Source organism: Nipponia nippon, unplaced genomic scaffold (assembly GCF_047370975.1).
Source record: "Nipponia nippon isolate SJK-2023a ecotype South Korea unplaced genomic scaffold, ASM4737097v1 scaffold_8, whole genome shotgun sequence".
NCBI lineage: Eukaryota > Metazoa > Chordata > Aves > Pelecaniformes > Threskiornithidae > Nipponia > Nipponia nippon.
Window position 1 is genome coordinate 38,920,057 of NW_028262402.1, and position 26,121 is coordinate 38,946,177.

Below are 26,121 nucleotides of genomic sequence, written 5' to 3' on the forward strand. Positions count from 1 at the left end.
GCGCGGCCCGGCGCGGCCCGGCCCGGCGCGGCGCTGCTCCCCGCGGCGCCGGCGGAGGGCGGTAGCGGCCGCCTCTCGTTCTCCGCCGCCGCGGCGGGCTGGCTCCTCCCCGGCCGCTTCCGTAGCGAGCGGCGGCGGCATGTGGAGGCTGGGGGCGGCCGGCGCCGTGCGGGTCGCGCGGCGGCCGGCGGCGGGGCGGCGGCGGAGCAGCGGCGGCCCTGAGACCGCCCCGCTGGCGGGGGCGGCCGGCGCCGGCCGCGGCCGGACGGTGAGCGTGAGGCGGGCGGGCGGCCAGGCGCGGCCTGCGCCGCCGGGAGGGAGGAGGCGAGGCGGCAGCGCTGCTGCTGCCCGAGGGCGGGCGGGGCAGCCTCGGCCCGGGCTCCCGCTGCGGCCGGGCGCCGCGGGGCGGGGAGGGGAGGGCGGCCGGCAGGGTTTCCTCAGCCGACGGCGGGCCCCTGGCCGGCCGCCGCCAGCCCCGCGGCCGCGAGGGCAGCCAGGGCCCCCGCCGGGCCTCCCCGCGGGCCGGCCGGCAGCGGGACGCGCCCTCCCTCGCTGGCTGGGGAAGCCGCTCCGCTCCCCTGCCGCGCCGCCCCCGGGCGAGCGGCTCTGAGGCGGGCGGGCGGCCGGCCCGAGCGCGGTGCGCGGCTGAGCGGCGGCCCGGCGGCGGCTGTGCGGCCCTGGCCAGGGGGCGCCCCGGCCCGCCGCCCGCGGGAAGCGCGGGAGCGCCAAAGCGTTGGGCCGGCGGCTCCGTGGTTCGCAGGCCTCGCACGTACAGCGCTGTGGGAACGGCAGCAGCGAGGGCTGCCCAGCGGGGAGCCCCGCCTTTGCTGTACTCCAAAGCGATTTACTTGTTCACTGCCCTGTTCCAGTTGCAGAAGATGCGCGCTGGCCGCCCTGAGCGCTGGCTTTGGTACGTGGAGGGGCGATAGCAACTGTGTGCTAGCACCCTGTTGGCAGCCTCGAGAGATACAGTGAGTGTGACCGCGCTAGCGGGGTTACAGCCTCTCAGTCTGGCCAGAACCTGAACGTGTTTATGCTCTTGTAGCTTCTGATCCTAAGTGTGTATTAAAGAAATGCTGAAGGGTACAGTCAGAAGTGGGTAGGCATCAGTGTTTATTTTGTCAACCTATATCATTGTGATGGTACAAGGAGTTTGCTGTTCTCTGCCCTTTATGCCCGTGTCATGGCTTTGGACTAACAGACCAGTTCATCTGTAGTGCTTGAGGACAGATGTCAGACCGTAGGGAGAGAGATGGTTTTGTGTTTTGCTCTCGTGTGTGCTTGAAGAGGGTCTGTCGTAGTTCCTTTTTAAATATCATTTGGTTTTCATCTCTGTTAGTTTTCAAAACTTTGTGCAGGTACACAAAAAGCAGTCAAGAATGGTATCTTACCATTCATCCAAAAATATGTACCTTCATAGCCCAGGTTAAGATGAAAATGGCAAGCACGCTGTCTTTCTTTCTTGGTGGAAAGCGTAAGTGCTTCTGCTAGTGTGTTTGACTAGGGGATCGGCCTTATTTTTATCCATATTGATAACATTGCTTCCCTTCAAAAGGGCTGCCCATTTTGCTCCCTCGTGTTATATTGCCAGTATGTTGATACAGCTTTTCTGTAATTTTGATTTGTTTTTTAAAGCTTTTTTTAAACAGAAATGAGAAATGAAACAGCTTGCTTCACAGCATAGATCTGGAATGTGAAGTGTGATGTTAGCTCTTTTGTAAGTCAGGAGGATTCAGGGCTTCTGTTTTATTTTAGTTGAATGTGGCTTCTAACAGAGCGACACAAGTTGTTGGTAATGAAGCATCTGAGTAGTGCATATTTGTGAAAATCTTGGCCTAAGCCAGTTGTCTGAAGTTGCTCAGTAATTCTGTGGTAGAGTGATAGAAAATAAAATAGCTCTTCTCTTTCCTAGTTCACTATTCTATGAATAAAATTCTTTTTTTTTTTTTATTAGTTTGTGTCAGAAGACAAGGATATTCTACATCGCCCTTATCATTCAAGGACTAAAGCTGCATAATTCTTTCCATATTAGCTCCATGATATAGAATATGAATATTTTACTTTGGGGGATGGAAAGGTCTTCAAGGATCTATTTAATTTATGTGACACATATGTAATTTATAATTTTTTGTGTTTTAACTTTTAATTCCATTTTACTTATGCTTACTTTCAACAGCAATTACAATATCCTTCAGCAGTAAAGAGCAAGACTGTTCGGTTAATGAATTTAAGAAATGCAGGAACTCTGAATGACACAAGGTAAATTTTATTTTGAGATATTCATATAAAAATATCATCTCTGTATTTTACAATAATTTCTAAACATGGTAAGACTCTCAAAATAATTTTGATATGATGATGTAAAGGAAAAGTACGGTTTTAGCAAAAAGCATTTTGGATTTGGGAAATAATTCACATACCTAAGCATAGGTGTCTAGCACCATTTCACATATGTCGGGGTACATGACATTTCTGCTTGCACTGAGAGGATGTGACATAGTACCTGTCAGAGACTTCTCCCCTTCTGATGCAGCAGGTGGAGGCCTAATGAAGAAGTGTGCAGATGTCCAAGATGGCTCTTACCATTAAGTACCTGAACTGTACCCTGAACCAGTACATGAATTCTTCCTAATCCTAAGGCTTTCCGTTCTCCATGCCCTCAGGTGTTTCTGTCATGTCCCTCACATAAGTAGCATAGAGTGTATTTCAGTAACTGGCTAGCAAGAAGCCTCTAAAAAAAAAAATACCTTCTGTATCATCAACTGAAAGATACTGAGTCATCGTAGTTCATAGTAGCTGTTGTATTGCCATACCCATTAGCAAAAACTGAAATGATTTCACTGAATTGTCTGTTGCTACAGATACCCACCTACACACACAGTTAAAAGTTGACACTGATATGGATGGAAAAACTTAGGTGATTTAATAACTTTTGGTTAATTAAACTGATGTAGGCTTTGTTTGCACTAACTTTTTGTACTTATTTAAAGAGGATAACAGAAGCAGTCTCATAAGTGCTGTAAGCCTTATGTAATGGCTACAAGGGTGCTTTGAGACTCTCTGAAGAAGGAAGTAATTGTACGTATTAGTTCATAAGCACACTTTAAATAACGTCTAATTACCAGGCTGCATTGGTAATTCCAGTTGAGAACTCAAATGCTGTACGTAGACATGGCATGTGATATTGATGTTTCTAAACTGCTTATAGCTACAGTGAGTAGCTATAAGTGAGTGAGTCAAATGACATGTGCTTCTAAACAGGAGATGCTTGTCTCTGTTCATAGAGTTCAAAACTAAGTAATACTTGCACAAAGTCCTTTTATGAAAATGCCTTACTTAAGAGGACTCTGTCCTCTTAGTACACAGGGGTCAGCATATCTAAGGAAAAGAAGTACATATTCCTCAGTTAAGAGATCTCTGCTAGCAAAATTTTGAAAATCCACCTCCATTTGTAAGGTGGATTGTCACCTACGTTACCTTAAGAAAAATGACTACTTGTTTTATATGATCATTTCATGGTTACTGTTTCCACCAAGGTCATGATCTTGGTATGTCTTTATTATAGGGAAAATACTGTCTTCCATGTTTTTCTTCCTAATTATGGGCTTGTATGTCATATGTAGCTCTTTAGATGAGACCACTTACGAAAAACTGGCTGAAGAAACACTGGACTCCTTAGCAGATTTCTTTGAGGACCTGACAGATAAGCCTTTTACCCCAGAAGATTATGATGTCTCTCTAGGGGTATGTTTTAAACATTCTATTACCACTGTAATTATTGTAGATTTTTTTTTTTCTTTGAAGGAGAATTCTACATTAGTCACCTTAGTGCAAACACTTAAAATACCATGAGTTTTTTCAGCTTTATTATTAAAATATGCCTGTTCATACTGACTGGAGCAACTGTTCTGGTAAAAAGTTACACATGCTGTTGTATGATTTGAGGATTTAAAATATTTAGTGTATAGAGAAAGACATAATGTAGAATAATAAACGAGCACAAGAGGAGACAGAAACTGGTTTCTAATTTCACAGTGTTCTATAAATTTTTCTAAACACACATAGACCTCTGACATCAGCAGTCACTTCCCTCACGGTGAATCCTAGGACAGGCCTACATGGCGTAGTACCTGTACATCACATGTAACTGGTAGAGCAGTTTCTTTGATTGCCGTGAATACTGAGGAGCAGCATTTGTCTTGACCAGGTGTAGTACGTTTGTCCTGGCTTTACTGATGACAGCCTGTGGTGGAGAGAAGCAACAAGAGGATGCAGTGTTTGGATAGGTGGTTGCAAAAGTGAGACCAGAGCATACATGGGGAGAAGGCTACTGTCATGGGAGACATTGGGTGGCTGCTAGCCTGATAATTGGAGCCTCTAATATGTCAGCCACTCAGATTCTTTTACAGGAGTGACAGACTCAGAGTAAAAATGTCCATTCTATTTGTATAGGGAATTTATTAGTTTTATATACAATTCCTGAAGTGGTTTGTATGTTACAGCCCTCTCCATGACTTGACGGAGAGTGCAGTTTCTCCCTATACTGCCATCTGCAACACAGGTCTTTCACTACTGCATTTTTTTGAGGTCACATAACTGCTGCTCCCTCTTCATGTCTTACCATAAGGCGGTTGCTTTCTCCTAGCCCTGTCAGTTAAGGTTTTATGCTCAGGGGCATTGAAGCAGATGGTTTGGGTTGCACTGTGCAAAAAATGAAGAGCAAAACTCTGTAGTTTTCGGACTTGTCTCTGTGTAATTCTGTCATCATAATGTTCATTCTTTATTTCTTATACCTAGGATAGAAAATAACGTATTGTGAGGAGGATTTTGTTGTTGCCCTTAGCAAATACTATTTGTTGCTCTAATTATGTAGTTAAGGTTATAGCTAATTGCTTTTCTGGTGAAAAGCAAAGAATTGTTTAACCATTGCTATTCAGTGTGTTTTAGCATATCAGCACCTATTAGCCCGATTTAAAGAGCTTAGGACAAAAACTAGCAAAAGATTATCATTTACCTCTTCAATATTCTCAGACACTTTATTGCGTGAAGGTGATGAGTCGTCTTAGTCAGAATTTTATCTCCAGCCACTGTAGAGTGGATTGTGTTTGACATTGACTCACTGTGAGGCTCAAAATGAATTATCTTTACACCCATCATAATTTTTTACCAGTGCTCCTTTGTTGCATAAACTGTATGATGACGTAATAATATGTTGTCATTTCTGTTAAGAGCGAAAGGTTAAATAGTCCCAAATTTACCAAAGTTAATTCCAAACAAACAAGGCTACTGCTATAGCAAGCCACAAGGTGGCGAACGTGATAAAGGTCTGTTATGCCTGTGAATTATTAAGAACTTGATTTCTTCATGCAATTTGTATCTTTGTGTCCAGGGAAAAAAATCTCATTCAAAGAATATTCTTGTTACCAGGAGGTAACAAACATTGATCCAGTAGTACAAAACACATACAGTAGTATTCCTTAAAAAATGGTAAAAATATCTTGCAATTTAAGTTCTTAAAAGCTCAAGTTGTATTTGCTAGTATTTCAAAAGTATTGCAAAATGTATGGGAAAATGTTTTAAACACAGCATTAGAAGTTAATCTTTTTTTAATTTGCAATGACAGAGCAACAACACTCTCCAACAGCTGACACCAATGTAAGCAATAGTATAATTTTTTTGTTAACTCTTTGGAAACCTATTTAAATACAGTGTTTTGTAGCATACAGCTTAACATCACGCTGAATACTTATTATGGCACTAAAGAGCACGTAGAAGAATAGTGAAACCTTTATATTGCTACTCAGGCCTAATCCCCCAGCCTGCTCTTATTCTGCTGTATCTCTACAGGTGTAAGACCACTGAGATATAGAAAAGTTTGAATTCTGACAAACAGAGGAGTAGCTTATTCTTGTCCTTCTTTGCACTAAACCAATATCCAATTAATGTAACTGGCAGGACAACCTGATAGCATTATTAACCAGGGGAGCCTTTTATTTTTATTTTATTGATCACAGATAGAAATCCCTTATCAAGCACAGAAAGAGCATGGAAACTAAGGTAAAGAAATCAGACCTGAGAGTATTATTTCATGGCTGATGATCCTTGAGATAATGTCAGAAACCAGTAACACTGAGTTACTTTGTAGGGGAAGAAAGCTCTAAGCTGCTGCCTGTGCTACAGAGTAAGTTTGCAAGCAGTAGGTACTCATAAATGAAAGCATTTTTTCCCCACAGTAAGTGTTTATACTTAGCAAGTAGCTCTAGTAGTGTCTTCTGACTAAAGCATGTAAAGCTTACCTTAAAGAAGCTTTATTGTGCTATAGGGCATGAAATATTTGAGAAACTGTAGGTTGAATATGACAAACCTATTACCTGAATCGTCAAACTATATTCTGTAGAGATACCCTTTTTAATTAGCATAATTCAGATCATCTGTAGGTTAACTCTAGCCCGAGTAGTGTTGTTCTTTTACTCTTAAAGTTAGGACAGAAATATTTTTGTCAGAGTTACGTATGCTTTTCAAATGTACTTGTGAAAATGTCAGAGAAATGTGAGTAAGAAAGAAAATAAATGCTCACTAGGATAATGGTCTAAAGCTGGCATAACTACAACAAACCAGACCTCATGGAGTTTAGAAGTGGAGCGTTTTTGAGGTATGATTCAGGATCTAGGCATTTCATCACAATTATTGGAGAAAGAATTATGTTTATTCACTGGGAAACTGTTACAGTTACTTTAAGAAAAGTTAAGTAAAATTGCGTGACTCAGGAATCTAGCAATGACACATAAAGCTTCTTGAATTTGAACCACACCAGTCCTGCGTTGTTCATGAACAGAAAAAGTTGTTATTGGATGATGTTTTAATCGTTGCAAAATGAACTAGCAGTCCTTTCAAGAAGACAGGTCAAAGCTCAAGAGTATTACTTAAGTAGTGCTATTGTCAATGGTGCAAACACACGAAATCAAACTCCGACCAGAAGGTTTAAAGTCTAGATCAGACTCAAAGATATGCAGGTTGTCCTAGGTATTAACGCAAGTTTTTCATACCTAATGATCATTCTTTGAAGCTATTATTATTTGGGAAATAGTTGGGAATGTGTTACGGATTTGTAAGTTATTGTTTATCTACTGTGGATGATGTCATTCTTGTCAAGTAACAGGATGCAAATTTTTAATTTCTCACTTATTTTCTTTGTGTTTTAAGAGTGGAGTTCTAACAGTTAAATTAGGTGGAGACATGGGAACATATGTCATCAATAAGCAAACACCAAACCGGCAGATTTGGCTGTCCTCACCCACTAGGTAGGTTCTGTGTAAGCTAGTTATGTAAAGTCTGCAGGCTGGGTGGAAATGTACTTCCCCTTTTTTGTAGCACAGAGTGGACTATGTAATATCCTTTTCGTACGTAACCCTTTTACTCAGTGTATTCTCAAAACATGATATAATCTATATTTTCAATAATAATTTCTTACAGAGAATTGAGGCACAGTGCAGTATACTGACATAACTAGATTAATCCAGGAAATGTGTAATACAGAATTTTCATACCGTGTTCCAGTCCAAAACCACTGTCTACAGGAATATAGCCTACTCATAGAAAAAATAAACAGCCATGATTTAAAAAAAAAAAAAAATCAAAGCTTCTGTTGGAAAAAGAGTGATGATAATGTTATGGTCTAAACCTCTCTTTGTATTTAAACAGGGTGGCTGCTTCCCCTTAAAGCTTGTGGGATTTCCTGCTTTACATGTTTATGTGTTCACCCACTGGTTGTTTTTGTCAAGCATCTGCACGTTAGGGGAGCCTTGGCTAGCTGTTCCTTCTGCCTTCTCTAATGCTGTGTTTTGATCCATTCCAGGTTTTCTGGTTGGTTTCAGCAGGGAGGGCAGCCAGATATGTGGGAAAATGTTGTAGCTGTCTCCCCAGAAAATTTGTATTCTCTGCCACTATCCCAGGGAAAGAACTGAGGGAGTTGGTCAGTGTTGCTGGTGAAGGAACCAGCTAGCTGGAAAGTATGAGCACTCCCAGTAACTATGCAGGCGTACCTCTTGAATGTTGTTCAGAAAGAATGTATTGATTGCAAAACCAGGAATGGTTTTGCAGTAGTAGAATTCTGTAGTAGGGTTTGTGTCGTGGAAAAAAAAAGGCACAATGGAATTTAAGATTTCAAGAGAAACCATTTTAATAGACATAAAAATCTACCTAAAGAAAATTCTAGCTTTGTGTTAGTGTAGTGGCTGGTGCACAGTATACTAGGTTAGTAGGTTTTTTCTATTAACTCCTCTCCTATCCCAACATCCTTTTATTAATTAAATAATTTACTTAACAGGTACATGACTTGCTAAGGCACAGGCCTAGCAAGCTAACAAACCTTTTTGTTTAGACAGATGCAGACTGTGTGTCAGAATTTATTAATTCCATATATTTTTGCAACAAGCATAATTTCCATGCCTTGGTTCTGCTTAAGATGACTATAAGATTTTTGTGTCACTAACAAAAAGATTTCATCTATTTATGAAAACTAAAATTCAGAGACTTCCTATCTGTTTGGAGCCAAATCTAGTTGAGCTATGACATACATGCTCCAGAATATGGAATTTGTGAAAAAATGTTAAACGCTTCATTTTTTTTTGATTGCTCCAGTAGTGAACAAAAATGCACAAGAAAAGAGATAAACTTGAAAATTCTCTGATGGTATTTTTCATCATCTGTGATGAAAAATTATTCACCTACAGACATTAAGTTCTGTGCTTCCTTGACTGGTATTATGGTAAACAGTGGTATTTCCTGAAACATGATGCTACATGTTCACTTAACTTCCTAACTCCTGAAAAGCAACTCCAGCAAATACTATGTGATCTGGAGTGACATACTTCTTAAGTGCAGTATACTAGGAAGTGAAAGAAGCAAATGTTACTGCCAGTGATCACTTGCATTGAACGTTATATTTGGGAAATTTGTACGGTAAATGTACAATCTTGAGTCTTTCAGAACATATCCCGAAGGAGACAAATTCTTAAGATGTGAGAGACATTTTCTTAATTTTTTTTTACCTTCTGTTTCCCATCACACATCTATACACCAAAGTGAAATTAAGCTTGTGTTTGTAAAGCTTTACTTAGTTGACAATTTAAAAAAAGGGGGTGAGGAGGTGGGTGCGACCTGCCAGCATGTGATTGCAGTAATTTCATGTAGCTCCTTTGACTGAAAACACTTTTCAACCTTACACAGCATCTCCTAATAATACCTTAAGGTGATACTGTAATTCTTCTCTCTTACTGTTTAAAAATGTATGCACACATTCCATGAGAAGTATATTTAGTCTATATTTACCTCTAGGCATTTTTTAGAATTCACAAGATTAAATTACTAATTTAAATGAAAAAAACACATTTGTACAACATTTGGGAGATTCAGAGAACTATGGAGGTGTTTCATATGCATATGCACTGATATTTACTATGTAACATTTAAAAACAGTTCAAATAACTTACGCATTTCGTTTCTTTGTCATTGTTGATTAAATGGCCTGTCTTAGCCTGATTTTCATGAATGGCTGCATCCCATTCTGTCATTCTCTAGGTGCAGGACAGCATAAACATACACTTGCGCTGCAAAGACAAAGTTAAGTGAGAAATGCATAGTTAAGTAACTGGAGCACATAATCTCAATTCCAAATAGTTACCAGTTCACATACAGCAAGCGAGGTGTCAGTGGAAGTGACCTTAATTTGTGTTTGCATTTGTGACTTCTCATAGTTTGGTTAGTGTTTGGAAAGTTCTTCATTTGAATGTTGAGAGTAATTCAGGATATTCAAGGTTCAGGTTAGAGTTTATGTTTGTAGAAAACCTGCAGATTGTTCTTGTGTATACATAGGATAGTCTGGTTTGTAGCAGACCTTGCGTGTGGATTGTCTGAGTTCCAAGGCATTTTGTCCTACCAGTTCAAGGATAAGACTGATGGTTTGTCTGTTTATCCCAGACAACCATTTCATTCTTTTCTTAGTTTCTCTAGCTGATGTTAACAGTAGTGAGTGCCTTCCAGTCGTTCTCTTGTTTCAGATGTGGAGAACTGGGTGGATAGAAAGGTCTGGAATGGAACCTGGGTGTTCAGGTTTCTTTCTTCCTATGTAATTTAAGCCTGAAAAATCAAGCCATCAACTATATGATAGCACAGAGGAAAACAGCATTTTAAATATAAATCTCTTATATGCCAATATATTTGGTTTCAGCTGGTAAATTCTTTTGTTGCATCTGAAAAGAAAGTGAGAATGGTGATCTGTGTTCTGCCGTGCTTAGAATATCTGCATGTGACTGCTACAAAAACTAATCAATAGCATTGATTCAGCATTATACAAATAACCCTTGTAATATTTGTGTGCAAGGAAATTATATGGGTGAGAGAAGAAGGAGATAAGGGAAGAAATTGGGGAAATCAGTGCCAAAAGCAAGAAGGGAAGGAGGGAGCTTGTGTCTGCTGGGAGTGACTGATACATCTTGTCACCTTTCGGCTCTATCTGTTGGATGGCTGAGCAGTTCCTCGCAGAGCTGGCCTTTTCTGCTTCACTTCCCCAGACTGCGCACCAGTCCCTCTCCATGCTGTCTGTTTCCTTTTCCTGGGCGCTCTCTGGGATACATCATAAATACAGGCTTCCAGCAGCTCCCCATGAATAATCTGTACTTACACAGTGTGTGTTTTGTTTTCTAGTGGGCCCAAGCGCTATGACTGGACTGGACGGAATTGGGTGTATTCTCATGACAGAGTATCCCTTCATGAACTACTATCAAAAGAATTTTCAACAGCCTTAAAAACTAAATTGGATTTGTCCTGCTTAATATATTCTGGGAAAGAAGATACTTGATGATATTCTACCTCATGGAAGTTTAAAGACTTTAACCACAATCCAAGCCCTTTCTTGGTTTCTCAAGTACCTGAGCTTAATTCTATTGTTGTTTTTCTTGACATCGCTATGTTGTGCAACAAAAATGAAAATAATATATTTTTCTCTAGTGCTCAGTCTTTGGGTTTCTGTGTCACCGCTTGAATCTGTGTCTGCATCATACAGGTGGTTGACATCGCCTTTCCTGTCACTGCATTTCAAATTGCAGTTCTTGCTGCAGAAGTCAGTCATGAATTCTTCCTGTCTGTAGTCTTATTTGGATGTAAGGACTGACCCACCTGGTGACTTCTGACCAGTACACACATGCTAAACTTCTTTTGGTGAGACATTCACCCAAAACAAGAAATGCCTGCAAATCGCATTGAAATAAGTTGTGGTACTGTGAATACATTGCATTAAAATTTGTGGCTATTGCAAGCGAATAACGCATCACAGTCAAATTGAACATGTCATAAACAAAATGACTGTGGCAGGTAGAAACTTTTCATTTTGTGTAATGCATGTAATAAAGAGTTTTTCTCTCAGTATTGCAGAACTTGCTCTTCTCTCCAAGTTCTAAATTCTAGTTTCTTTCACATTAGGATATTTTTTGAGCTAAACTTTAAATTACTTAGAGGTCTGTGTGGCTGTAAGTATCATGTGGAACTGGAAAGGCTGGTGTGTGATGTTTAAGCTGTGCAGCAATATCTGTGCAGCAATATCTCTGCAAACGCTTCATTCTGTTACTGTGGATTTCTCTTCCTGTTCCCTTTCGTTCTTCAAAGAGTAAAAATATGTAATTTATTGACCTTTTTTGTTAGTTGACCAAAATTAAGATCCTGTCATGGTGGCAAAGTTTGCACTCATTTTGTTCCGCTGCATTTCTTAAGCAAGTGGGCTTAGGCTATCTTTTTTTTACCATGATACAACAAGGCTCCCCTTAGTACCATGCTGATGCAGAAACTTTTGCCTTTTTGCTTCTTAGAATTAAGTATGGTACTTAGGCTGATGAAGCAGTCTTTTTCAGGCTGTTAAAAATGAGAATGAAATAAATTACATACTCTGGATCTTAAAGCAAAAAGCTTTAAAAGAAATCGTGAACTGCAAGAAGAACACTTCAACACTTGCACTGTTGTATTATTACCACTCGTGGTTTTTAATGGCCTATAAAATGGAAGCACAAAGTTGTTGACTAATTCTTGAAGAAACAGTTATACCATACTCGTGAAATTGTTTATCAATATCTGAAAAGATGTCCAGTGCAAACTATTTTTCTTCTTGGTTCCTCTGATGCTTGTGGTTAGTTTGGTATGATTCTCTGGCTAGCTAGCATTATTACGGATGTGATTAATTTTGTCATTGAAAAACAATAGCTATATAGTATTGTTGCCCAGTATTTGCATTTGAAGTATGAGCGTTGCTACCTGCTATTTCCCACCATTAAATAGAGGGTAACATTGCACTGGAAGCAGTTCTTGGTTGATTGTGCATGCTGTTTGCATGTTTTTCAATCAAAATAAAAAATATGATAGTTACCTGAAATTTCAGCTCTACTGGATGGGGTAAATACAATGACTACAAACTCATATGAGTAAAAGAGTAAAAGATTATTTTTTTTAACAAAGGAAAGTTAAAAATAGAACATCTTTTTACTGTTTTGAATTTAGAACACTGAAAATAATTTACAGCATATGGAAAACGATAGTATTTAGCTCAATCTCCTAGTAGTTCAAATAGCTATTTAAACACATTTGTATAGAGGTTAATGACTAGATGTTTGAATCAAGGATACTTCTTCCTGCTTCTTCCTTTGCCTGATCACGTATAGCTTGTGTAGTTATTTTTCTGACCAACGTTTCCAAAAGTTAGTTTATTAAGTAATTCGCATGCAACATATTCACTAACATGCATCTGATGCATATTTGGAGGTTCATTCTCCATTCCCGTATGTCTCATGCAACGTTTATACCAAAATGAAGTTGCATGTGGAATTCTTAATTCATTATGTAAAGGTGTGATTTCATGTCATGATGATAACGCTAAAGACAGGAGACGTGCACTGTTTTGAATTCTGTGTTTCTTAAAACACTGGAAAGATTCTGTTAAAAATTTTGCCAGTCAGGGTGGATTTTATAAGAGCACTTCAACTTTCCCATTTGACATGCCTTGCCCTTCATCCATAATGCTACTGCTATTTATGCAAACAATTTCCTCGTTTTAGGTAGCTGAGTAACAAACGGATTTAATCGAACTGGTGAAGATAAATAGCGTCAACAAGTTAGAATGGGTTTTATCTTGGTGTACAAAATGACTCATAGGACGTGACTCATTTTTTTGCTCTAATACTTGCATGAAATTGTAAGTAAGGGCCAGGACCCCGTCCGCCATGGTGCTCGTACACTGGAAGCACAGGATGAGCTCTGATCCTGATGTCAGACTTTGCATATTTCCCCAAGTCACATAACTCTTCCGTGCTATTTTTTACTTCCGTAACTTACTTGAATAAGCAGATTGTTCTATGGTTACACACCTGACATCACGTCAATAGTTTTTTGCTTCACCTCTCCCAAAAGAAATAGCTGAAGGAAAATTGTTTGATACATGCTACGGACAGTAGTAGCGGTAAGAACCATTGCGTTACCGGCAGCATTTTTCCCACAACGCAGTTGCTGCATCTTCGTTGAAGGAAAACATGCAGAGCACTTTTGAAAGACCGGTATTGGCATTTGTAGCTGTACTGGATTCTCAGACTCAGCAGAGAAAGTGGGGGGGGGGTGTTGGGTCTTTTTAGGTATATCAGAGTTTTCACCAATAGCTAATCACTCTTTCTGATGATTGTATTTTTCTGCTTCTGGCCTACAGTCTGAAAGTCCTAGCATGTGTAGCCACGCTAAAATTGATTGTTTCCTGTGTGCCAGTGAGTTCTTTGGAAGTCTCGACTGATTCAGGTAGCAAAGCTTACAGCAACTGCACACAGTCTCCATTGGTCACAAAATACTACATTTGTTTGACAAGAGTTATGTGCCTAAATGCTTGCCTGATGTTTGTTGGTTCGTTTTCCTTTCCACTTGTGATAGTTCTTAAAAAAATGTTACCTCTTCCCTGCAAGACTGTTCTATGTGATAAAGTCATCCCATCTATGTTTCCTTAAAATTCCCAAAGGCTTTTAAGCAGCTTTAATAAATGGGATAAAGACCGGTCCGGACCAGGTGGTAGCTTAATAAGGGAAGGGGGATTCGCAGGGAGGTTTGCATTTTAGCTTCTGGTTAATGGTTGAACTCTGTGATTGTACTAACCAGCTCTGGAATGTGTGGGAGTCCTGGGAAGGAAGGCGGAGGCTTGCCAAAATACCTGGAAGAGCATTCAAAATAGAAAAGGAAGCATGGGAGGGGCAGAAGCAAAGGCTATCAGGAAGAGATTAACTGTGCCCAGCGGCTGATGTCGTTGGCAGGGCAAGGAAAGACTAGGGGCAAGCTGCATCATGTTGTGGCCCCTTAGGGGATGGTATTTTAAACTGCATGCCACTATTTATAATTGTAACCAATAAAACATGTTCCAGTCCAGTTTTGCTATTGAGATTTTTTTTTTTAACTGTTTAAAAGAGAAGAAAATGTTGTTTGGAGTTACGTCCTCCTCTGTCCCAGATTGTGTTTTATGTAAATTGTACTGTTGGCAGTCGTAGAACAAAGACAATTGTTCGTGACCTTTACCAAAGGAGATAGCCAGCAGAGGCTGTTTTGCTGGGGGCAGAATGAACAGAGCTACGAACAAATAAAGTTCTTTAAACAGTTGTTAATTACAAGCTTTTTTTTGAGTTGAGGTGAAGGAAAGACAGACAAGTTTAGGTAAGGAAACAACAGATGTTTAAAACAAGCCATATAATGTTGTTGCTGCCCTCTCGAATTTGCTGAATTGTTTTAAAAATTGTTTGTGTCATGGTAATTATGTTAAGTGATCGGTATTACAATGAGTAATTTTGTAAGCATTGTTAGTTTCCAGATGTAGGCTCTTCTGCTAGCCATCAATGTTCTCTACTGTTCTACTAAAAAAAAATCAGGAATACGTTAAGTATGTCAATAGCATTACTCCTCTTCACAGCATTTTAGAACCATTAACCAAGCATCGTGAGGCCACTATGACAAAAGTAGCTTTGGAAAAAGGAAGACATTTGGAGAACTAACAGGTGAAGTTTTTAAACATTCATTAAGGAAACAGACACCCAGCACAGCGTAAACCAAATAATCTGACACATACCTGGAAGTAAGACTAAATTTCCACTCCTCATGCCTTGATTCTGCCTGAATGCAATATTGCCTCATGTCCTGGTCGCTGAGCCTGTCTATAGCTGACAGAAAACGTCAAGTTACTGAATTAGTCCTTTTTTTTTTTTTTTTTTTTCCTTCTTGGTTTTGCTGTTTGGGGTTTTTAGACTGCAGCAGTCACCTGAAGACTACTGTATGCACACGTACATGCATGTTAATGATTAACTACAGCTACAAGCAGGCTTTCTCAATACAAGCTCTGAATGCAGTTTCGTATTTGCTGTCAATAAAATAGGCTCTGTCAGTGCCGCCTTCCAAAGTCCAGCACCTTCGTGAAGAACGCTGTTTGCCTTCTTTATCTGAATTTCTGTATGAGGCATACTGCACAAACATCGTCTGCACCTAACAAACCCATCTGAATTAGGAGTGCTGTGGGAATCTAGAATATTCAGCATCTGTTGAAAAACCGTCTGCCCTTTCTCACTGGCAACTAACAACAGAAAACTTGTAAGTACCTCTTATTTGACAGGCCTGACACCGGGGGAGTATATCGTTTAATTTCAGAGGGGCTTGCCTTGGGTTTAACCGCCCCAGAGAGCACATAAGGAATTCCTGGTGACCTTTAGCGCTTCACAACGCAGAAGAAACACGACCCCGCCGAATCCTGCCAGGGCCCTTCGGCCTTGCCTTTCTCATTTCGGGTCAGGACATCAGCGGCGGCGGAGAGCCGATGCCTGCGGAATGCCAGCCCGAAGCGCCGTTCCCGGTCGGTCCGTTCGAGGCCGGGGAGCAGCCCCGGCGCGGCCTGCGGCGCGGCGCCGCCGGCTCCTGGCCTGGCAGCGGGGCGGCCCTGCCTCCCGCTCACCCGCGGCGCCTCAGCTGTGCGCGACGCTGCGGGCGCCCAGCTCCTCGGAGCCGAGCAGCGAAGCAGAGGGAAGCCGGCGCCCTCGCTCTTCGGTGGCGACGGGCAGGAAAAAAGCAGATTCAGAAGCATACGTGGAAGGCTGCACCGTGTTTTTAAAAGCTGTTTCGCAGGGCTTCCAGTTAGGAAAGTTTAGATGGGCAGCGATCCCAACTGCCTAACAAAGCATTGATGTAAACGGAAAAACCACACAAACGCAGGGCCGGGTGACGGGGCACCCCGGGAGCAGCGGCGGCGGCAGCAGCAGGGCTCCGCCAGCCCCGCCCCGGCCCGCCAGCAGCCGGCACCGGCCGCGGGAGCTGCTGCGGCCGCCCGCGGCTCCGCGCTCCGCCCCGGCCCCGCCGCGGGGGCGCTCCGGGCAATGCCGGGCGGCGAAGGTAGGCCGGGGGTAGGGCCGGGGGTAGAGCCGGGGGTAGAGCCGGGGGCGGGGCAGGGCAGGGCCGGGCCCCCCCCTCCCGGGAGACGGGACGGGCTGGGAAAAGCCGGGGGGCGAGGCGGCCAGGGCGGCCCCGCCGCGGTGACTCAGCGGCGCGGAGCACCGGGCTGCAACCGGTATTTCCTGTTTCCCCGCCCGCCGCCGGCTGCGCGAGGGAGCGCGTGCGGGTCCGTGCCAGCGCGGGCCGGGGGCAGCCGCGCGAAGCCTCCCCTCAGCCGCGGGCCGGCGGCCGCAGGTGGAGCCGCGCCCGCGGAGGGGCCCCGCCCCTGCCCCTCCCCTCCCCTCCCCTCCCCTCCCCTCCGCCGCCTCCCCACCTGGGGGCGAGGCCGGCACCTGCGGCGGGAGCCCGCCCCGCCGCGGCCGCGCCGCCCCCGCCCGCAGGAAATCGCCCGACGCGGCGGGAGCGGCCGCAGCGGACCCGGACCCGGACCCGGCCTCGGCCTCGGCAACGCCGTCGCAGCCCGCTCCGGGGCGGCGGGGAAGGGCTGAGAGGGCAGGGCAGGGCGCGCAGTGCCAGCGCCGGGCCGCCTCCCGGTACCTCTGTTCCCACAGCCGGACGCCGCCGCAGCGGGGCTGCCTCCGCCAGCAGGCAAGTATCCCCCCGCGGGGCGCGGCTGCGCCGCCCCCGGCTCCGCGCCTTCCCGCTGCGCCCCCCCCACCCCCCCCCGGCCCCGGCCCGGGCAGGTGCGGCGCTCCGCCGCCCCTCATTGCCCCCCGGCCGCTGCCGCCGCTGCCCCCGCTCGCCGCTCCGGGGGCCGCGCTGCGAAGAAGAGCTGCGCGACTTCTCCCTCTCCCTCTCCCTCCTTTGTGCGCTTTGGGGCCCCCCCGGGCGCACTTTGCCGCCTTTGTCCGCGGGAGCCGAGGCGGGGGCTGCGCTCGGGCGCGGGGGACCCCCCCGGACCGGCTCCGCTCCCGCCGCCGCGCACCTGGGGCGCCCGAGCAGCCGGGCTCGGGTCGCGGATCGGCTTTTCCCTAACGGGATTAAGCAGCTCTCGGTGACTTTTTCTGTGCTAAGTACTTTCCGGGAGAGTGCGATACTACGTGGGAAGTGGGAGAGATGTCACCGATGAATCAGGGGTTTTGTTTACCCGGGTTTTTTCCCCCTTCGGAGGGGCGGGTCCCCCGACGGGCGGACACCCCCGACGGCGGGGGCTGGGGCTGCCTTTGTTAGGCGCAGAATTCCTGAAATCTTTGTGTTGGCACATCCCGAGTGGATTCCAGCCGTGCCTTGGGCTTTGGCTAACTGGGTCAGGGGAAGTTTCAAGTTAACAGGGAGCTGTAAAACAAAGGCACGGGCAGTTCCGGCAGCCGAATACTTGATTGCCCTGTTTAAGTGCTGGCGCCCTGGTACTTGAGAGCTGCGTCGTGGAGCGCCAAGGTTGATCTGCCAGTGGCATGCGCTTGCGTTGTTAGACAGCTCGGCCCGTACTTTCCCCCTACTTGAAACACGCTTCCTCTGCATGTTTTCCCAGGATGAACAAGTACACGCTGTCTGAACATAGTGGTTATCTTAAAACTTTCATACCTCCACTGTTGCTTTCTAATAGTTACTCACTTAAAACAGCTGGCATCTCTGAATAATCTGCTCCCTAGCTTCAATTTATAAACTGGTGGCGAATCCAGCAGTTAGGACAGTATTTGAAAGCTCTCAGCCCCACAGCTGTGCTGCCGGAGAGGCCACCAAAGGTCTGCTTTGTTTTAACCTTTGGATTTAATTATCAAGGTGGGACGGTTTGAAACAAATTAAAATGACTTAACCTTTTCTTTTGCTCAGCAAAGTTTTATTGTAAAGGTTTAGGACTGTGACTCAGCTGTGATTCAGAGAAAAGAAAAACAAACATGTGCTATGGCTGATAAAATTGCTTCTTTTGTTTCTGAAGCATTCATAGTCTAAGGATCAATCTGTAAGCTCTTCCAAGCAGTGACCCTTGTCGGGATCCATGAGGTCTGCATGGCAAGGATCAGGTACTGGAAAGCATGGGAAGTTTGCTTCTGTAAATTGATATCCATCGGTAGATCGTCAGGCTGCTTGAAGAGACTTTGAAATGCTTTGCATGTAGTAAGCATGTGTGTGCCACTTAGACACAGTCAGCCAGATTTATACTTAGTATAACCCAGTGCATCTGAGGACTTTCATCAGGCTTCTGAGGAAGCTTTCTGCATGTATTTGACTTTTAGGTGAGTTTACTGTTATAATCGCTTCCAGACTGTTATATGCAAACATCTTATGCCCTAAACATTGTATTAGAGTAGCGGTAGTGACGACTCTTCCATTTGCAAAAGGAAGTCACAATGGATTGGAGAAACTTTGTGTTCTGCATTGCCCTGTATCACAGTATCAGTAACTGCTACTGTGCTTAGTGCCACTACGCTGGGTTTTTGTGAGGCTAAAGATGAATATCGGGAGTTATGCAGTGGAGTTAGGATGATCCCAATACTTTGCATGAACTATAATCTGAACAGAGCTCTTCAGAAAGCGTCAAAGTAATTAAGTGTCTGATACTTTTTTGATTGCTTAATCCCCCCTTTCCTGGTTCAGTGTCTTCTAAGGACACCCAGGAAGTCTTTCTTAGTGATTAAAATAATGTTTAAGCATTGACATGGTTCACAAAATGGGATGTATTGTACCTTTATAAAACCTAGATGCTTAAAAGCATCAGTTCCTGGATGATAGTAATCCTCAATTGGGAAATGGCCTAATATTCCAGGACTACTTCAAAGCTGCATTTAACTGAGAGCAAATTTAGATGATAGCATTTGTGTGTGTGTTTTAACAGTTACCAACATTGTCTGTCTCCAGAACTTCATTGTAGGGTAAAGGAAATCTCTTGTTACAAGACTGTTCTCTTTTCATTGCTGAGATAACAGTATTTACATTCTCAAGAACAGTATAACTTTTGTCATGTCTTGGCTGCATCAGTTTCATCCTATTGTAGTAATCCTGGAACCAGTCATTCTAATAACAGGGGAAAGAAAGCACTGACGTGGTGTAACAGCTACAGTTTGTTGAGGTTAGAGATTTTCAAGGCTAGTTTATTTTCAAAGAGGTATGAAAATACTCACTGCTGGGAAAAAATGAATTTATTAAATCTGACAATTGATCCTTGACATCAGCTGCATAAGGCCTGTGGATCTTAGTCCCAAATTGCAGTGAATTTCTTTGAACTTCAGAGACGCCTCAAAAATGAGACCATCTATTTGTAAAACCAACATTTATGGCAATAAGATATAGGGCATAATTTTTAGGTCTGTCTTCTAATATATGGGTCTTGCCATAGTGAAGAAAGTTTGCAAATGGTGAGTTACCTACAAAGATTGCAGCAGCGAAGTGGGTATGACTGGTTTTGCATGGCCATGCTGCCGTGTGCACACCAGTGCACGTCATCTTTCACAGTTAAAGGTTTGGTTTCAGTCCCATGACCAAGTGCCCTAAGTTGTTTGGAAATCCCCAGAGAAGTACTCGGGTTTAATTTCTACACAGATTTCTCTCTCAGGTGCTTTTGTCAAAATAGAGCTGTTCAACCACGGGTTGCTTTTCTCAATTATCTGAACCTGTCCTCTTCCTCAGAAAGAGCAGCACTGTGTTAGATCCGTAAATGTGTTCCCTTATAAAGTGTGATCCCTTCTTGTGCCCAGAGTCTTTGGAGCCTTCTGTTGCCCTTTAATGGTCTTTTACCAGTACTAGGGTTATCCTAGTCACTTCCTTATCACTTCAGAAAGTAATTTTTCTTTCTCTTCTTTTTTTTTTTCTTTCTCTTCTTTTTTTTCTTTCTCTTCTTTTTTTTTTTCTTTCTCCTTTTTTTTCCTTTCTCTTCTGAATAGGTAAATTGTGATTTAGAACTTGCTGCAATTTTTTTTTTTTTTAACCAAACAAAGCTTGCATTTAACAGTAAAGGGCTGAGGTTATTTTTGAGTTAAATATTACAAAATTAACACAGGTACTGACTGCAGTATGGGAATGAAACAGCTTCATGCAGCAGCGAAGACCACTCCAGATAATTTCACAACTTAAACTATTAATGTTTGGGTTGTTTTTTAGTTGTTTTGTTATTGTTGTTTTTTGCTTTCTCTTAAATCAGATTATTGCTTTTTGAAAGTACATGTTGCTAGGGAATATTGTAGATTCCTGTTTCAAATAAGAATGCGGACTGTGGCAACTCCTCCCTGTCCAGTATTAGATGACCCTTGCAGTTGTGAATATATTTAGGGTGTTTATGATCCAAGCCTAGTAATGACGGAGTGAGCTGTGGGAGCTCTGGTCTGATGTCTTGTACGGCATCTACCCTGGTGTGTATTCATCAGCTACAGGCTTTGTTTTTAGGAAACATGAGCTACCCAAGTCTTCCTGAATTTAGGTCAGCATTGTCATTATGTATCTGAGTGTTGACCTCAGATAACCATGATTCCTAATCTAGGAAGAAAATGAAACTCACTAGTGCTGTATTTTCACATGTATAATGTGAAAATGACAGACAAAAATACTGTGTGATGCAATAGTAGGGCCAATAAGAAGTGTGCAAGGAAAAATATAAATCCCCTTTTGTTCTGATTTTTCCCAATGCCTGCTCCATTTCCATGCCATTGTCTTTTGCTTCTGTTTTGCACCAGCAATCCAGAACTGCTTTTGAGAAATTTCTTTTTATTTCTCAAAAGTATGCAGATTATCTCGGGTGTGGTTTATATACATGTGAAATGTCAGATTTAGGATGTCTGGTTAGGTGTGGGTGTGTTTTCATTAAGGTAGGCATGAGTTCAGATATTTTGGACCACTTTGGATTTTTTCCTCCAATTGGTCTAATAACACCCCTCCCAAAGGCATTTTGTTGTCATTACTCTGTCACACCAAACTAATTCTTTAACATCAGCCTGCATTGTATTGATAACTGAGCCTGAACTCAACAATGTTTGGCTTCATCTAAACCAAGGTTTCACATATTTGTTCAAGCTACTTGTTATTTGCTTTGCCTCGTTAGTCTTTTTTTTTTTTAAGAGACATTAGAGAAAACCCATAAATCTCCTGCACGTCACTGTTAACAGCGAGGCTGTCTGTAGTCCAGCTTGCTCTCTCTATTCTAACATCTGCTTCATCATCTAGCTCTGCTTAATAGCCAGCAGATTTGACTGCTGGTGTCTCTAGCCTCCTTAGCACAACTTTGTATAAGCTGATTCTGAGAATCTTCAGGAACATATGGACTGTTCAGGCAAGGGGCACTCTCTAAGGAGGGGCCAAAAGCAACTGCAATCTGTGAAGCCGTGTGAAAAAAGTTTCCAGATCCTCCTCTTCTCTTTCCGTGAAACCATTCCCACCCTCAAACTCCCAATCTGATCCTTGATGCTCCTTTGCCTCAGGATTGTTTCAACAGATCAGGCTTTATGTACGCATCGATCATTTTTCAAGCTGCTTCTTAGCTGTGTAGCCCAAACAAAACACATGTATGTTTTGCAAGTTAACAATTGTCTGTCATAGTTATTCTTGTCACCTGAGAAAAAGCATGTAGGAAGAGACCTTTGTTTCTTTGCTCTCCTCACGAAAGAATTCTTTGGTCTGTAGGTGTTAAACAGATTTTTGTTGAGAGATGAGAAAGAAAAGAATTTTGTCTCTTCCCAAAGATGGAAAGTAATTTGTGGCTACATTGGGCAATGGTTGTCTCGTTTGTAGTTGCGTCTGAAGTGACTAAAGATGTGATCATGCCTCTGTCATCAGTTTTTACATGAAGTATGCTCTACATCTAATTAAGGGAGTATGACTCTTTTCATGTGTCAAGGATTAGAGCAAAAGGAAGCTTTCGCTTTGATCTCATAAATGTTTCTTTAATGCAGAAAAGTGCTTCTGTCATTCTTTCCCCATTCCCTGAAATATGTCTTACTTTCCAAACCATCCACTGCAATTGAGTCTACAGTTTTTACAGTGGGAATGAAAATAAGCAAACTTCAGAACTGCTTTTGCAAAAGTCATCTGTAGAATTTCAGCCAGGTTGAAATCCCTGCCCCAAGACTGAATCTCCCTCCCCGCCCCTTTCAGCTAAGGAAGCACAGAAAAGAGTAGGGGACATCGGAGCAGATAAAGAAAAGCTGACAGTTTTCATGGAGTCCTCTTTCCTTACAGCCAGTGTAGCTTGATAAGGCTGTGACAAGTGCTCCAAGCCTTTCTGTACGTCGCCACAGCGCACTGTATCAGTTCAATAGAAATGCATGTTACTGGTGGGTTTGTTTTCTTTTTAACTGATTAGTAATTAATGTGGGAGATCCACAGGGAGAAGGTTAGCAGAGAATGCAAATATAGTGAATAAACAAAGAATCTTTTTAGCCAAACCGTGGGGTGGTTTCTTGCTGTTATCTTTTTGGATATGACTGAGGAACAGTTGACACAAATATTTTTCTTAGCAGCTCAGTTCTTAGGTTATGTTTGTTCACTGGTGTGTTCCCAGTTAGGAAAACTGTGCTGTGTTCTTTCCAATAAAACTTGGTGTTCATTCTTCCTGAAAAAATACAAAGTCAGAAGGGGAATGGGTGGTAACGCCCCGACAGGAAACAGTGGATGAAGGTATGTTCTAGACCTTTTGTTTGCTCTGCAGAAGCCATCCTTCACTAACAATGGAGGTACAAGCAGCTTTGAATTTCTGTTTTCAAATAAAGTTGAAGGAAGTTGATAAACTCTGAGTCAGTCTTACTCCCTCTAGACATCCAGAGATTTCATGAGCTGTTTAGCCAAAAGCTGTACTTGGGAGTAACTTGTGCTTATGGTGCAAGCTTGGCTTTTCTGCATACAAGGCTAGTTGTGGGACACCTATTCTAGTCAGAATTAACGGGCTTTGCCCAAAGAGACCAGAGCTGCACTAAATGTTCTTTGTAGACTTTGCAGAGGACTCTGGCTTTGAAAAGTACTTTTGGGAAGCTTTTATAAGGGCTATTTCTTAGATCTACAAGGGGAAAATTTAGCGTTAAAAAGTGTTAAGAGGGGGACAGAAAGAAGTACCAAAACTTCATGGGAGAAATTGTGGCAATACTGATGTTGCTAACAAAACTGAATTTGAGGGAAGACTGGATTCTATCAAAATGTTTCTATGTTTAAGTAAAATTGAATGTTGTCATGGAGTACTACAGTCAGAAGGTTCTTAAAAACCGGAATAGTAAAAAAACTGCCCACTTCTTATCTTGTCTTTTCCTAGTCAGGACTGCCTTTGCAATAGAGCTACCAAAGCTATCAGAAGTCAGGATACATGCAGGCTTAATGACGTTAGATGTGCTTGCAGACTACTAGTAGTACTTTGCTTTCCTAAGCTTCTTAATACTATGTATACAGATGTTTGAAGTTGTAGTTAAGACCTGGAAAAGTAATTCTTTGCTTAATTTCATTTCTGTGTTTTTAATATATTAATTAATTTTCTTAATAAATCACAAATTTTCAGTCTGCATATTCCTTACATATCAGCATGCAAGTAGGCAGGTGAAAACTAAATTTTCCCCTCTGACAGTTTTTTGTAGTGGTACTCCGTGAATCTAAAAAATGCTTAATTTTATTTTGCCCTTCTAAGATCAGTCCTATGGATGACTGTTTAGTAATAACTTGAGAGAGTTCAGTGTGTACATGTGTTAACATAACCTACAAATTTGGCTAAATATTAAACACCAAATATGGGTAGCACAGGATTGTAAGTAATATAGCACCTGGCAATGTTTATGCAGATCTTGTTGTTAAGAGCTGAGTATTTTACAGTATAAGTAATGAAAACTTGTGGTTTTCATCTTAGTAGTTTCTAAATAAGTAGCATGCCATACAAAGTCACCCCAACAGAAATAGAGACATGTCTAATAATGAGGAATAACTAAAATGCACAGTTTAGAGGGAGTTGTAGCTGAAGTCTTCAGTCTTCCCATCCCATCTCTTCTTTTTACATTTTTATCTATATTACTGCATAAGTACATAATATTTATATACTATATGTAATTATATATAAAACATTCATATCTTACTATATTAGTATCTAAGTAGCATTACAACAACATTACAACATCTCCTTTAGTACTGCAATTTGGCAGTGCTGCAGCATTTCCAAAATGTCAGTTACTTCAACATGTACATCTGTTTTCACCTTTGTAGTTAGTACCTGAGGTCTTTGGCGTGCACAGTTACTTACTTCATGGCTAGAACAATTTTGGCATGGAAAGTGGCTTCTGGCATTGTGTGAGGTATGTTTGAATGAGTAGCAGGTATCATCATGGGAGTCTTTAGCTTTCTTAATTCTGTACAAGTCATGTAAGGAAATATTTCTCCATGCCTTTTCTGAACAGATAGGTAAACCCCTTGTTAACACTTCCAATGTACAGAGCTTTCTGGTGCTGAGAAGAAAAGTTGAAGCAAAAGCTATTTTGGTCTCTCACAGTGTCTAAAACAGTCTCAAGTTTTCTGTGGAGATCTCTCTTATTCCCTGGATGTATTTGACAGAGAAGTTACCTAGTGCTCCATTAGTACTTGAAAGATTATAGGCAGCAGAGATTTAGCAAAGGATTAGTCAATTGGAGAGTGTGCATTATCCGGCCAGGCTTAGAACCGTGATTGTCTCTTCAATCATTTTCATTAGTGTCTTATTCAAAGATTGAATTATGTAACAATGACGTTTCAGGGGAATCTGGTAGTTTTTCTTTTGGTTTCTCTCTCCTGCTAACTCTTCAAGCCTGGGAGAGGGGGGAAAAGCATTATTTTTATGCAGCATGTTCTGAAAAGCAGCAATTCAGATAAGTGAAGAGGCATGACTTAAGTTGCAGCATCTGCGTTTGGATGATAACTTAGCGTGGTGAAACTCTTGAGAGAGGCAGGATGCGGTACAAGAAATATATAACTATTTTAGAAGCAGCGATAGGTATTACTCCCCTTAACAAGAGGGAGCTGCTTCCTGAGGGTAGACATGCAAATCTGTGGCAACATCCAGGGTAAGTGTTAAAAAACAATCAGTGAATAACTGTGGGAAAACCTGTGCTCACCTTGAATCATGCAATTTTAAAACTTGTTATCGGAAAAGAGGAGTCATGCATAAAACAGGTAATTTATTTTTTTTTGTACTTTACAAATGGTGTATCTTCTGCAGTTAAACTTTGTGGTCTCATTAGAGATTTCTGTGTAATTCTTGTCCTGGGCTAGTAGAATAAGTAGGAGAAGGTGTTATTTCTAAATCAGGAGTTTGCTGAAGAACAGAAAGGATAAACAGGTGTATACTCATCAGAATGAAAAATCAAATGGTTCTTTTGTGTTTATTGCTTACTACTGAGCTGATGCATGTATGTTTGCGTTTCCCTATCCCCCATTTAAAAATATACATATTTTGGTTTTTTCCATGAGAGAATTAGCGGCTTCCAAAAGAGGAAAAGAAGAACATTTTTCTCTGTGTGTGCAACTTTCTTTCTCTGCTAGGAAGCAAGAGTTCATCATAGTTAAGAATACTGTTTCCCTGAAGGAAAGTTGTAGTTATTAGAAGAGAAGTCAATTAATGTTCAAAATGTGAAATACCAAGCATTCTGGTTTTGTTAAAAACAATCCAGAGTGCTTTCTTGTACCACACAACTTGAGTATTAGGCTTCAGAAAATTCTTCCTATTCATAACTGTTTCCCTCAAAAACTTATGGTGTG

General features: G+C 42.3%; 2 protein-coding genes and 1 long non-coding RNA gene across 7 annotated transcripts in view; 2 read left to right on the forward strand and 1 right to left on the reverse strand.

The window, feature by feature from the left end:
• Positions 1–54: 54 nt before the first annotated feature.
• On the forward strand, positions 55–11,421 carry FXN (frataxin). The gene is made up of 5 exons (XM_087742676.1): positions 55–268; positions 2,177–2,259; positions 3,624–3,744; positions 7,204–7,301; positions 10,705–11,421. The coding sequence occupies exons 1-5, from the start codon at positions 140–142 to the stop codon at positions 10,856–10,858; spliced, it is 585 nt and encodes a 194-aa protein (XP_087598802.1). The 5' UTR covers positions 55–139; the 3' UTR covers positions 10,859–11,421.
• Positions 3,758–15,346, reverse strand: LOC148050571 (uncharacterized). The gene is made up of 3 exons (XR_015701119.1): positions 15,131–15,346; positions 9,492–9,608; positions 3,758–4,793 (listed from the first exon to the last, which is right to left on the reverse strand). It is a non-coding gene; the product is annotated as an uncharacterized LOC148050571 (long non-coding RNA).
• Positions 15,347–15,516: 170 nt separating this feature from the next.
• The window catches only part of TJP2 (tight junction protein 2), a 69,802-nt gene continuing 59,197 nt past the window's right edge, over positions 15,517–26,121 (forward strand). For 2 of the 5 annotated variants that reach the window (XM_087742662.1, XM_087742663.1), the window contains exon 1: positions 15,517–15,645. Coding sequence is in view for 1 of the 5 variants with exons in the window: in XM_087742658.1 (XP_087598784.1) it covers positions 16,422–16,437 (16 nt within the window). In the remaining 4 variants the exon portion in view is untranslated. Of the gene's footprint in view, positions 15,646–16,336; positions 16,438–16,864; positions 17,090–26,121 lie in introns of those variants that run through there. The other 3 variants (XM_087742658.1, XM_087742665.1, XM_087742664.1) reach the window with 3 other exon arrangements.